Source organism: Schistocerca cancellata, chromosome 2 (genome assembly GCF_023864275.1).
Source record: "Schistocerca cancellata isolate TAMUIC-IGC-003103 chromosome 2, iqSchCanc2.1, whole genome shotgun sequence".
In the NCBI taxonomy this organism is placed as follows: Eukaryota; Metazoa; Arthropoda; class Insecta; order Orthoptera; family Acrididae; genus Schistocerca; species Schistocerca cancellata.
The window spans coordinates 847,050,349-847,064,447 of NC_064627.1; the positions used below are offsets into that span (position 1 = coordinate 847,050,349).

Here is a 14,099-nt window from a genome sequence, read left to right on the forward strand (position 1 = left end):
GGAGGTAAATGATTTTGTGAGATGCTAGTGACCATCCTTCAAGTTCATGGAGTGCTGCATTACATCTGTCTTCTGTAATTCTAATAATAATAATAATAATAATAATTTGGAAGGAAAAACTGAAAACATCCAAAATATTGAAACTAAAACTGGAGGAGCAGAGGAGGATGTCTACAGAAGGCCTTCATCCGAGTGTGTTCCTTACGGAAAAGCCATAAGACTTCTGTGTGAACAAAACTTCCAATAATTGAACAGCAACATAAAATCAGTGTTGCCGTATGGGTGTGAAACCTGGAAGGTGACCTAATAAGTCACTAAGTAAATACAGACTTTTACAAATCAGGATAATGAGAAATTCTGAGAGTATTTTGGCTGAAAATAATATTCTATGAAGAGCTTTGGCACAATCAGCGCAAAAATCAGACAGCAATATAGAGACAAGCCCTGATTGGAATCTTCAGGGCCATCACAGAAGAGGAAGACCAAGGATAATGTGGAGAAGGATAATGCAGAGAGAGGCAACAGAAGCATGAAGAATGTGGAGAGAGGTGAAGGCAATGGCACCAAACTTGAGTCCACGAGCAATGCTTCGTTAAAGCCCTATGTTCCAACAAATTGAACGAAATGATGTAAATCATGTCAGAAAATTGAAGTAATGAAAAGAAGTAATGACAAAATTTATCAGAACATATATTAAAAAAAAAATAAAATAAAAAATAAAAAAGCAGAGACAATAAGGAATAGAAAATTATTATTTTTGAACATATTTACAGAATGGATGATAATCAACTGACTAAGCAGATCTTACAATATCTTAGAGAAAATAAATGAACAACCACCTGGATTTATGAGGTTATAAAAGATTGGTAAGGAATAACTCAAAAGAAAAATTTTGGTAAGAGAGATTTTTGGGGGAACTTTTAAAACTGGAAGGATTCCAAGGCAAGAGGGAAAAGAAAACTAGCACAAAGTGGTTTGAAGACAACAAAAAGAAACATAGTGACATAATGAAGGAATACTGGAAGAAAAGGAAAGAACAACAAAGAAAACTGAAACATGGTCCTTAGAAAGCCTTAATCCAAGAATAAGAAGAAAATTACAATACAATTTTATATAATAATGAATACATAAAATTTAAGAAATGTCACTCTTTCTAATATTGCACTAAGCTATCCTTATATTGTGTTCTTGCCAAATGTGAGTAAAAGGTGGTGGCAGCAATAAGAAAGGAAGCAATGTGACCAACAACTTATCTACTCAGAAGAAGAACAAGAAAAAATAGGCTAAGAGTAGCAGATGAGAATGAAGGAGGAAAACAGATATAGAAATGTGTCAGGAAAATATTAAGTAGGAAAACACTTAAGAAGAGTAGTTTGTTTCACAGTAGTATACCTGAAATGGAAAAGTAGATCAAGAGATTGTTAGTGCTATGCAAATGTTGAGCCAAGATGTTGGATACATCCAATCTCGTATTGCAGTTATGAGATGATAAGGGATATTTGATATGTGATGACAGGTGTTTAAGATGCCAGTGATCAAGAAGCCAATTAAGTACACGGAACACATGAAAATCACAGTATCCATCCAGTCACATCCAGCCTAAACTGATCACAGAAAGGATTGATGTGTTCGAACAACCAAATGTTGTACGCATATCTTACTGAAGCAGTCTTACTGAAGCAGTCTTTTGGAGTTTTCACTGCGTCTTGTTGAACTATGTTACATCAGTTAAGATCTGGAAGAACTTAAGATTGGACTAAATTTTATTTAATTTGAGGTGCAAATATTTTTCTAAATTTTTGGATTGTGTGTATACAGGAGTGAGATTTCCTGCATGCTGCAACAGTATGTTCTTACCTATTTAGATATTCCTCCAAGATTATATCAAGCTCTTAACAGTTTTTGATAAGGTAATTAAATACCATACCAGAGGAACAGTTTCATGAAAATGTCCACTAATCAAGTTTTGGCACAATATGAGGATGATTTGTGACTTCTTAGGGTTTAATTTACGGTCCAGATTGTGATATTAAACAAAGACTGTCATTCCTACTTGTTACAATAGCAACAACTTTTTAGGGCTGGCATTTAGACATAACTGGATGTCACCAACATATAAGTGGTACCAGAGGTTGAAAATACCGCTACGGTTGTAATGTCCTTTTATTATCACATGACCAGTTTCAGGCTCTTATACAACCATCTTCAGGGGCCATAACTTGGTGCTGTGACCCCAGAGTGCAGCAGTGGACATGTACGAGGCGCGGTGTGCTACCTACAAGCAGCGGGCATGGACTCCACCCCAGCGCTCAGGGGTCAGAGCACCAAGTTACGACACCTGAAGATGGGCGTATAAGAATCCAAAACCGGTCATGTGATAATAAAAGAACTTTACAATCGTACCGGTATTTCCAACCTTTTGTATAATGCTCAGTTGCAGATGTTTCTCCAACAGGATCATTTGTATATAAGTGGTAGTTATAAAAATGGAGCACAGATGAAATATCATTGATATACAGCAAGAAATGCAATAGACCCAGGTCTACACTCCAGGACTCTCCAGAGAGTACATGTTTCTATGATGACTTCTCCAGCCTACAAGTGACTCATCAAAACACAGTATTGACTGTTTGAGAAATTAAGCTGTTTCATTTTCATAAGATAAACACTACCTCACAAAAATGGGAAGTATCCAAGAGATATGGTTGGATGTAGATGTAATTTTGAACATGTACACACCATCAGCAGGTAGGTACAGGATAAGAGTTACAATTCTCTGTGACAAGTAGAACAGCCACTAGAATGTGTTAGTATTATGAGTGATATATGTTATATACTGGGAAAAAAAAAACACACACACACACACAAATAAGCCATCATATTGCATTAGTCATTACTTAAAATGTGTTGTGCATGTCATGAATGTAAATATATGACACAGGACTTTAAAAGCAAACATCCAAATACTAAATGCATACATTTTGTACTTTATACACTTTTGTTACAGTTACAAATAATGGTCTATAACCTATATTACTTGTATAAGTGTGACTGCAGAAAAAAGGATGTCTCAAAACAAAAAAGACATATGCATATGGTTGTTTGTGTTTAGTGTTGTTATCAGGTCTGGTGAGATATATAAGGATCATGAGCAGCATCAGATGTTGAGTGATTACTGCCCGGACACACATAAGCCATGTCCTCATGTGAGATACCATTATCAGCACCTAACACAGACTGAAAGAGGCCTCATAGCAAATCTCCATTTGGCCAGCTAGTCAAATCTTGCAATACCCAGATTTGTGGGGCATTTTGATCTGGCCATTGTAGCACTGCATGAGAACATATCTTTGCACTCCCTGTAGCCTGGAAGATTCAGGGGGGAAGAATGACATAAAGCCATTGTATCCTCTCCTGTGCAACCAGGCCCATAACTGTACATTAGTAATCAAAGACCCAATCGAACACATCTGACCACAACAAGGGAGGATCGCCATATTATGCACCAATCACATTGTAACACCCTCACATCTGTGTCTGCTATCCAAAAATAAATAATGGACTCCCTACAACATTCTGTGTAATCACACACTATTGGTCAGCGACAAGCGGCAGCCGGACTAGAGAATTAATATCCTAAGCATAGACAGATGTTAACACTATATCACAAAGAGCTGTGGTTGAATGGCATCACACTGTATTTAGTATGAACCGCAGCTCTACACTACACTGGATGACCATCGTCAGCGATTATGGTGGTGGCCTGGCCATTCTTTCAATGTTTGGAGAGGCACAGAGGTGTTACTCCTGGTGTAACAGTGTGGGGAGCCATTTGATATGACTTCAGATCATGGCTGGATGTGATTGAGGGAACACTGAAGGCAGAATGATACTTCACGGACATACTCCATCCCTATGTATTACTTCTCATTAGAAATTATTGTAGTTCCATTTTTCAACAGGACACTGCTCAAGTACTCACGTTGCCAGCACGATTCCCAGATCTATCTTTGATAGAACAGAAGTGGGACTAGCCCAGGCATCAACTCCATCCCATCCAAGACGTCAAAAACCACTTACAACAGTTGTGGGCCAGGTTGCATCAGGAGAGGATACAATGGCTGCATGACACTCTTCCGCACCGAATCAGTGCCTGCATACAAGATAGAGGAGGTGCAAAGTCATACTGGTAGGCGGCCTCATAGTGCCAAGCTGTTTGTAAATTTGACTCAGTGTTGTTATCACAGAAGTGACATTGTATACCCTTACCACCCATTAAGTTTTATTTCATTTCAGCTTTCCCTTCTGGGCAACTTCACCTTTTTGGTCACATAGTGTGTATCAAAATCAACAGTATCAAAATACTTGCTGATATCAAGCAGTGTTAAAATGGTCAGTTCACACTTGTCATTGCATGTTTGATATCAAATGTCGCTCTGATTAATGCAGTTGCTACGCTATGGTGTTTTTGAAATGACAACGGCTGAATGAAAAGTTAAGGTCTTGAATCTGATTCACAAATGTATTAAATCTAAGCCTGAACGAAAATGTAGTCACAAATTAGAATGTTAATCGTTAATTCATTACAAATTTAAATCTGTTAACTGAAGCATACGCACAAAGGTGATTACGTCGTTTTACTTCCATTCCTAAGCACTGTTATCGTATCTACATAACACATGTTCTTGCTTATAGTCCACAAACAATAAATATTATATTTTCTTTACGCTATATCATTTTGGGATAACGAGCTCAATTCTTCAAAACCATTGTATTTCATCAGGATCATGAAATGTCCTGTCTGGTAACTTGTTTAGAACGAAGTTTGTTTCAATATGTTATGAAATAAATTCGGAGTCCTGTACTTACTCTTCAGGGGGCGTATATGGTAAATAAAACTTTGCAGTCCCCATTTTTCACAGCTTAATTTTCGTTACACAGAACCTATTTGTTTCTTCTAAACCATGTCTAAACTTATCAGTATGAATTATAACGATTCATAACGGAAATCAATGTTGTGCAACGTCTACACTTATACATATGCTTTTTTCCAGAATAACGTAACACTTGCAAACTTTTAGACAATTGTCTTGCTATGCCACACGCTTCTGCTACACATGTAAACATAAACATACAGAATACACACACATCTTTGCCTTGTTGATAGTGAAAGACTTTGAAGTTTCAATGTCTTATACTAGGCAAAGGTACTGTACATCAGAGTTCAGAGATGTGGTCGAGATCGAAAGAGTTGTTTGGTGTTGTGAGTGTTGTGTTATTTTTGCCGGGAATTAGAGGTATGGCTGGAACGAACGCTTCTAGTGCATATTCTGCCGTTTTTGTCACAACACCAAATGAAGAGGTAGCGAAGAAACTGGCTCACGGACTTGTCAACAAAAGAATGGCAGCATGTGTGAACATTATTCCTAAAATAACCTCTGTGTACTTGTGGGAGGGTAAAGTGAATGAAGACAGTGAAGTATTAATGATGATCAAAACGAAAACATCAAGAGTGGAGGACCTAACAAGCTTCGTTAAGGAGAACCATCCGTATGACGTGTGTGAAGTAATAGCGTTACCCATTGAAAAGGGTAACGCTCCCTACTTGGACTGGATAAATGACACTGTGACCGAAAAATAAATGTAATGTCATGTCACCTAATATCATTGATATTCTTCCTCATTCTGGGAGTTGTGATGATCTACTGAAACAGTGGGAAGTGTTTTTGCATTTCATATTGTAACAAATTCTTGATTCGTTGTTACAGTACAGAACAAGTCACATTTTCTTGTATTCCTTATAGTGTTTTACATATTCTTATTAATAACTATTGTAGCCACGTTTGCAGAAAGTAAAATATATCTAATAAGTGACCTCATGAATGGTTAATGTTTCAACTGGTAAACTCGAGTATTGCCATCACTGTTCTAGGTTCGTAATTGTGTTTCACACCTTTTTAAACCTGAGAGACATTATTTGAGTGTATACTGTCATATAGAAGTCACCCTCCATATCAAGACCTGTCAGCGGATTAACAGACACAAATGAAAACACTAACTGTTATTGTAAGACATTTAAAGAATGGGTTGAGAATCCTGCATGTGTATACAAAGGAAAAAATTCTGTAGTTCGAGTGGACCTTCCCACTGATGATGAGAATTATGTCAGAATTTTAACAAGGTAGTGACATATAACGAAGGTTATTTACCATGGGTAGTGATCACCTAGGGGTGGTGTCGACCTCATTGTTGACAAGTTAACGAAAATTTTAAAACCTCACCTCCCAAAAGTAAGATAATGTTATGGGGAAATAAAATGCAGATATCACTCGACTCATCATTGGTTGACGAGTCTTGCACATTCACAGCTCTCGTAAAGATAACTGTTTAATTGAGTAATGACAATTAAGGCAAAGTTACATCATAATTAAGTAAATAAGTACCTATTGTAAGCTATCAATTGAAGGTTTCACATTTTTTGCGTATTTTCTGGATAAAAAGAAAACATTTCACAGGCGGGAATTTTGGATTAGGATTTGTTTACTTTGTGATATACTGTAAGTTACGTTATTATTTTACTAAAGTAAAGTTTATGTTGTTAGCGTATTCTTATACACTATCCATTTGATTCTCTAGTAAGTAGCCGAAACAAAAAGTTCCGAAATGAGTGAAGAGTTTATGTATTGTAGGCTCAGTTCGTTTTTTACTTTTGTTTCCTCACGTAAACAATACAGGTTAAATCGTTATTGTTTCTCCAGAAGTTCCGAATTAATATCCGAAATTTGGGCCTAAACTTTCTAAGAAATTTGATATATTAATTTAGTAGTCTAGAAAGTTATTCTTGTTTTAACTTAGACTAAAGCTAACATTTGTTTGCCACGAGTGAGAAGTGTATGACTTGCCATAGGATTGATAGTTGTGGGGTGTGGTTTGAGGGTTGTTGCAGTTCCTTTCATGCGGGTGACTGTAGTGACGTGGGAATTGGGGAAATAAACAAGGCTCACTGGTTGTGTAGGATTTGCTGTAGAGATAGGAAGATAGTGGAACAGGAGGAGAAAATTGCTGCCCTTCAGGCAGAACTAGATAAAGCAAACCAATATCTGGAAAGGTCAAGGGGGGAGAAGGGAAAAAAGAGGTGGGAAGTGACAACAGGTCAAAGAAGAAATGGGAATAGGATGTTCACAGACAGTGTGGTTGTGAATGTGGAAAACATGTTTGATATGTTGTCACTGTTGGAAACTGATGAGCCACAAATAGGTGTAGGAGTAGACAGGACACAACAAACTTTCAAAAAGTGTTTGAGAAGTATGAAGTCAGAAAATATGGAGAAGAAGACAGTTTTGTTTGTGTAGTTCACATGGTAGAGGTGTTGGCCAACTATTGCAGGATGAACTAGGGTCAGGTTACCAGGTCACAAGTTTTTTTAAACCTAGTGAATGCCTGGGTCTGGTGATAGAGAATGTAGGTTCACTTTGTAAAGACTTCACAAAGGAAGACACTGTGGTAATAGTCAAAGGGATGGGCAACAGCATAGATAGGAACCCTAATTATTCAATTGAGAGTGGCTTGGTAAAGATAGCTTCAACTACGAGACTTGGACTTGTGTCTGTCCTTAGGTGCCATGGCCGGACTCATTTAAACTATTCTATTGAGAGAGTTAATTTAGAGGTGGAATGGCTGCTTGGCTCAGATATGGGGTCTCATATCAGTGTGGTTCCTGTTGACTCTATCAGCAGGTGGGACTATACTAGGCATGGCCTTAACCTCAACAGGAAAGGAAAGAGAAAACTGTCTGGGCTAATAGCAAATAACTTTGGGGGGGGGGGGGGGGCACTGTCACAAATGTGACATTGCCCCCCCCCCCCCATATTGGCAGGAACATTAGGTTCATCCAGTTGTAATTCAGCCAGTGCACAAAATCAGTTGTCATTATTGCATCAGAATATCTGAGGACTACGGGGTAAGCTTAAAAGTCGTTTATTTATGTTGAAGAATTAAGAGTTGAGCAAACCAGTTGATATAATCCGCCTCTCTGAACATCATGTGACAGTTGGTATAGATATGTTAAATGTTACAGGATTCAAGTTAGATTCTTACGTCTGTAGAGAAAATGTGGAGAAAGGAGGAGTTGTCACATTTGTCAGAAACTGTTTTGATTTCAAGATTATTGGTATTAATAAATTTTGTTCAGAGCAGCACTTAGAAACTTGTGCAACAGAAGTAGTCTTTTATAAGAAGTCCTTTATAATAGCAGGTATATACAGATCACCTTCAGGAAATTTTAACTGCTTCATAAAAAATCTGGAAGCTCTGCTGTCCCATCTAGCCTAATGGTAAAAGACAAGGAAATAGTGGTTGTTGGTGATTTTAACATGGATGTATTGAAAAGCTCTGTCAGTGAACAATTATTGCAGTCAGTAACACAATCATTCAATTTAGTTCCTACTGTGAACTTTGCTACTAAGATATGTAAATGCTCTGAGACTGCTATTGATAATATGTTTGTAGACAAATCTAGGGGAAAAGTCGTATCACAAAACCAATAGAAAATGGGCAATCTGATCATGACATGCAGCATCTCGTGTAAAATGTTGAAACTTGTCAAATATTAAATCTGAGTACAGGAGAGTAATAAATAAGTCAAAAATTGAGAAAGTCAGAAAAAAGCTGAAAGACATTAACTGGATAGATGTTTACAATACTTCTGACTCAAATGGAAAATACAAAGCATTCATTAATAAAGTTACCTCCACTTTTGAAAATTGTTTTCCGCTAAAGGTAACTCAAATCACACAGAAATCAAAAAATAAACTGTGGATTACACAAGTAATAAAGATATAATGTAGGACAAAAAGGAGACTGTATCTACTTTCTGGGAACACCTCTGATGTTAGAATTGTAATGCATTGCAAAGAATACAGAAAAATATAGAAGCAAGTAATCCACCAAATTGAAGCAGCTCTAGGGCCTATTATGAGAAAGAGATAATTATATCTGGCAACAAAATAAAAACTGTGTGGGATATAGTGAAGACAGAGTTGTGGCCGAAAAAGAAAAGGAACAGGTAGCTCTAAAAACAAATGAGACTTTGGTAACAAGTGCATGTAGTGTTGCAAATCTCTTAAACAAATACTTCATTCCAGAATGAGATTTTCACTCTGCAGCGGAGTGTGCGCTGATATGAAACTTCCTGGCAGATTAAAACTGTGTGCCCGACCGAGACTCGAACTCGGGACCTTTGCCTTTCGCGGGCAAGTGCTCTACCAACTGAGCTACCGAAGCACGACTCACGCCCGGTACTCACAGCTTTACTTCTGCCAGTACCGCGTCTCCTACCTTCCAAATTTCACAGAAGCTCTCCTGCGAACCTTGCAGAACTAGCACTCCTGAAAGAAAGGATATTGCGGAGACATGGCTTAGCCACAGCCTGGGGGATGTTTCCAGAATGAGATTTTCACTCTGCAGCGGAGTGTGCGCTGATATGAAACTTCCTGGCAGATTAAAACTGTGTGCCCGACCGAGACTCGAACTCGGGACCTTTGCCTTTCGCGGGCAAGTGCTCTACCAACTGAGCTACCGAAGCACGACTCACGCCCGGTACTCACAGCTTTACTTCTGCCAGTACCGCGTCTCCTACCTTCCAAATTTCACAGAAGCTCTCCTGCGAACCTTGCAGAACTAGCACTCCTGAAAGAAAGGATATTGCGGAGACATGGCTTAGCCACAGCCTGGGGGATGTTTCCAGAATGAGATTTTCACTCTGCAGCGGAGTGTGCGCTGATATGAAACTTCCTGGCAGATTAAAACTGTGTGCCCGACCGAGACTCGAACTCGGGACCTTTGCCTTTCGCGGGCAAGTGCTCTACCAACTGAGCTACCGAAGCACGACTCACGCCCGGTACTCACAGCTTTACTTCTGCCAGTACCGCGTCTCCTACCTTCCAAACTTCACAGAAGCTCTCCTGCGAACCTTGCAGAACTAGCACTCCTGAAAGAAAGGATATTGCGGAGACATGGCTTAGCCACAGCCTGGGGGATGTTTCCAGAATGAGATTTTCACTCTGCAGCGGAGTGTGCGCTGATATGAAACTTCCTGGCAGATTAAAACTGTGTGCCCGACCGAGACTCGAACTCGGGACCTTTGCCTTTCGCGGGCAAGTGCTCTACCAACTGAGCTACCGAAGCACGACTCACGCCCGGTACTCACAGCTTTACTTCTGCCAGTACCGCGTCTCCTACCTTCCAAACTTCATTTCTGTTACTGACAGCTTGCCCTTACTGACAGCTTGCCCACCAGGGTTATCATGTTCGGTTAACAGTGCAATGGAGTGTCTGAGACTAAGCTTTAAAAATAACACAAGTAAAATGGAAATGACTCTCACGTCTCCCAAAGACGTAGCATCCATCATAAAATCCTTAAAATCTAAGTATTCCAATGGGTATATCAACGAAGTTAATGAAAGAGTTTTACAAATGTCTGCTTGTGTCTGTGTATGTGTGGATGGATATGTGTGTGTGCAAGTGTATACCTGTCCTTTTTTCCCCCTAAGGTAAGTCTTTCCACTCCCGGGATTGGAATGACTCCTTACCCTCTCCCTTAAAACCCATATCCTTTTGTCTTTCCTTCTCCTTCCCTCTTTCCTGACGAGGCAACCGTTGGTTGCGAAAGCTAGAATTTTGTGTGTATGTTTGTGTTTGTTTGTGTGTCTATCGACCTGCCAGCGCTTTTGTTTGGTAAGTCTCATCATCTTTCTTTTTAAATATAAGTTCTATCAATAAGTTATTTGTGTAATCAATTTCTTATCAGCTGAGCATTTCCAGACTGGCTAAAATATGCTGAAGTTAAGCCTCTTTACAAGAAGGGGGATAAACAGATACCATCAAACTATCGAACAATTTCACTTTTGCCATCTTTCTCAAAAATATTTGAAAAGGTTCTCCTTAAGCAACTGACCACGAATAATATACTGTCCAAGTCACAGTTTGGATTTCTTAAGGGTTCCGATATAGAGAAAGCTATTTAAACTTACAGTGAGAATGTACTTAATTCATTAGATAATAAATTAGAGACTGCTGGCATTTTCTGTGACCTGTCAAAAGCCTTTGAGTGTGTGAACCACAGCATTTTCTTAAGTAAATTAGAATATTAAGGTGTCACCGGCAATGCTGTGAAATGGTTTGAGTCTTATCAATATTACAGGAAACAAAGGGTGTCAGATTGTGAAATACCTGTGCAGTAAGCAGTCAGTCTTCATCTGACTGGGAATTAATTACATGTGGTGGTCCTCAAGGTTCCATCTTGGGTCCATTGCTTTTTCTTGTGTATATTAATGACCTCTCATCTGTTACATTGCCAGATGCCAATTTTGTTTTGTTTGCAGATGATACAAACATTGCAATAAGTGGCAAGTCAAGTACAGATTTAGAAATAGCTGCTAATCAGATTTTCACAGACATTAATAAATGGTTTAAGGCTAATTCACTGTCATTAAACTTTGAGGAGACCCATTGGATGCAGCTCAGAACCTGTAAGAGATTTCCTTCCAGTATGTGTATAACATATGAAGACATGTAGATCAAAGAGGTTGACACTGCAGAATTGATAAAGTGTCTAACAAGTCTGTATTTGCAGTGAGTACTTTGCTTACCTTCATTGTATTATGTCATATGGGATCATATTGTGGGGCAACTAATCAAACTGAGCAAAAGTTTTTAGGGTGCAAAAAATAGTGATAAGAATAAATTGTGATGTAAAGTCAAGAACATCATGTAGAAACCTGTTCAAGGAACTTAGTATTCTAACCACTGCTTCTCATTATATTTATTCCTTAATGAAATTTGTTGCAAGTAATTCATCTCTTATTTCCAACCAATATCTCAATACATAGTATCAATACTAGGAATAAAAACAATCTACATAAAGACCTAAAATCATTTACCTTGGTCCAAAAAGGCGTCCAATATTCAGGAACACACATTTTCAATAAATTGCCAGCAACCATTAAAAACTTAGTTTCAGGTGAAGCACAGTTTAAACAGAATTTGAAAAAAGTTTTGATAGGCAACTCATTCTACTCTACAGAGACTGTTAAGCCAGCTTAAATAAAAATGTCTTTTAGATTTCAGTTTTGACAACACTTGGTCACAACAGTCAAGATTTTGTATATGATACATTTATTAATAGTGCATAACAATGTTTCATTCTGACAATGTGTTAATTCTGTAAATATTAGCTGTTCCAATTTACTGCAGTGTAATCACGTACTTCGACAATCTCGTGACAAATGATCACAGTGGTAAGTATTATATTCTAATGTTTTATGTTATACTTTCTGACATGTTCCACACCCACAAGAATCATCTCATTTTTTGGGTCTATGGAACAAAAACTGAATCTAATCTAATCTAATAGAACATCCACTTACAGACTACTCTTCTAGGGTTGCCATCTGTGGCAAGCAAAACTTCTGGACTCTTCGAACGTAAGATAGTGCTTAATATATTAAATGTGTAATGCTTACTAGTGTTCATCAGTTTTTGTTTACCCACCAAAACTAAATTGAAAGTACTGTACATGACACTAAATATTTAAAAGTTCAGTGTTTACCGTGTACATTGGCTAAAATCAGTGGGGCTGGAACTTGCAGTCATATTTGTCTGATGTAGTGGCCTGTAGAAGTTTTTTTCTCATCAAGAACATCCTGACAGAACTCAGAGCAGCTTATATAGGGTGGAGAAAAATTGTGTCACTAAATTTTAACCCTGGATAGCTGATGCCAGTAGGAACCAAAATTACTTATGTTGTGTAGGTCGACAACGCACCATTTTTAAACTATGGAAACTTGGTGCCATGCACTCTGATTGGTCTTGGGATTGCTTTGTTACCGTTCATCGGTTGACAGGCAGCCCTATGGTTGCCAGTTCACACGTACAAATGTATCACGTTGGGGCAGTGACAAGGCAATCCCATGACTAATCGGAGTGCATGGCACAGAGTTTCTGTATTTAAAAATGGTGCGTTGTTGACCTACACAACTTTAGTAATTTTGGTTCCTGCTGGCATCAGTCTATCCAGGGTTAAAGTTTCGTGACACAATTTTTCTCCACCCTGTATAGTTTTACAAGATTACCTTCCACAGATTTCATCTTACATTTCTCTCACCAGTCCACAAGTTTTTCATCAGTGAAAACACTCAATCTACTTGTGTGAGCTTGTATGACTAGAAAACACAAATTTCACAATCTTGTAATAATTTCGGGTCTACAATTTTGCTAAAGAAATAAACCCATATTTGCTCTGTTTGTAAATCTGAGGTTTTAAAAGTTTCAGTGAAACTTCTTAACACAGCAAATTCACTGTACAATTTTTCATTGTTTATTTTTATGCTGCGGTCATCTTCATCCACACCTTTCACTTAAGTCCATATTAAAGAGTTGGTTTCAGCACCTCCTTGAGAGAGAAAATACGATTGAATAGCTTCCAAGTGTCTTAGTACGGACAAAAACAACTACTGTACAGGAATATAGTGTAAAATTGTTGAGTATTGTTTTTCAACAAAGTCAAACTTTTTTTGTTCATGAGTGTTTTTTGCCAAAAGATAGAACTTGTTAACTTTAGTACTAGACTGTTGATGTCAAATTAAATCATTTTGCATGCAATCTTGGCCATATTATGAATAGCCTGACTCACAATTAGCTTCAATTATATTAATTACCATTTAAAATTTTGAAAACTGAGTTGTCATGTCCATAGTTCACTGCTGCATTGCTTGCAGCAAGGCTTGGCATATTATAAACTACCACACAGCATTCATCTAAAATAAACTAAGTTTTCCTGAAAAAAAAAAAAAAAAAAAAAAAAAAAAAAAAAAAAAAAAAAAAGTTTCATTAGTATTGTCATAGCAGCATAGTAATTTTGCTTTCACCCCAAATACCTCAGAAAATGTTTTATAACATACATTTTATTCACCCACAGTGAAGTTTTGGACTTTGAGTCTGAAAATTGTGTTCCTAGCTTGAAACCAAAATCAGTAGAAACATAACTACGGTTGTGCATAACTTCATGATATACAAGTGACAGTTTGGCTGCTGAAACTTCA

The 14,099-nt window shown here is 37.9% G+C and overlaps 2 protein-coding genes across 4 annotated transcripts in view; one reads left to right on the forward strand and one right to left on the reverse strand.

Moving 5' to 3' along the window:
• LOC126162764 (nonsense-mediated mRNA decay factor SMG8) overlaps positions 1 to 5,166 on the reverse strand; it is a 101,666-nt gene extending 96,500 nt beyond the window's left edge. For all 3 annotated transcript variants that reach the window (XM_049919455.1, XM_049919454.1, XM_049919456.1), the window contains exon 1: positions 4,870 to 5,166. In XM_049919455.1, coding sequence (XP_049775412.1) covers positions 4,870 to 4,913 — 44 coding nt within the window. In that variant the 5' untranslated portion in view covers positions 4,914 to 5,166. The remainder of the gene's footprint in view (positions 1 to 4,869) is intronic.
• A 33-nt stretch (positions 5,167 to 5,199) lies between these two features.
• On the forward strand, positions 5,200 to 5,874 carry LOC126162765 (protein CutA homolog). The gene has a single exon (XM_049919457.1). It carries the CDS (start codon positions 5,231 to 5,233, stop codon positions 5,639 to 5,641), a length of 411 nt encoding a protein of 136 aa, XP_049775414.1. The 5' UTR covers positions 5,200 to 5,230; the 3' UTR covers positions 5,642 to 5,874.
• Positions 5,875 to 14,099: the final 8,225 nt, after the last annotated feature.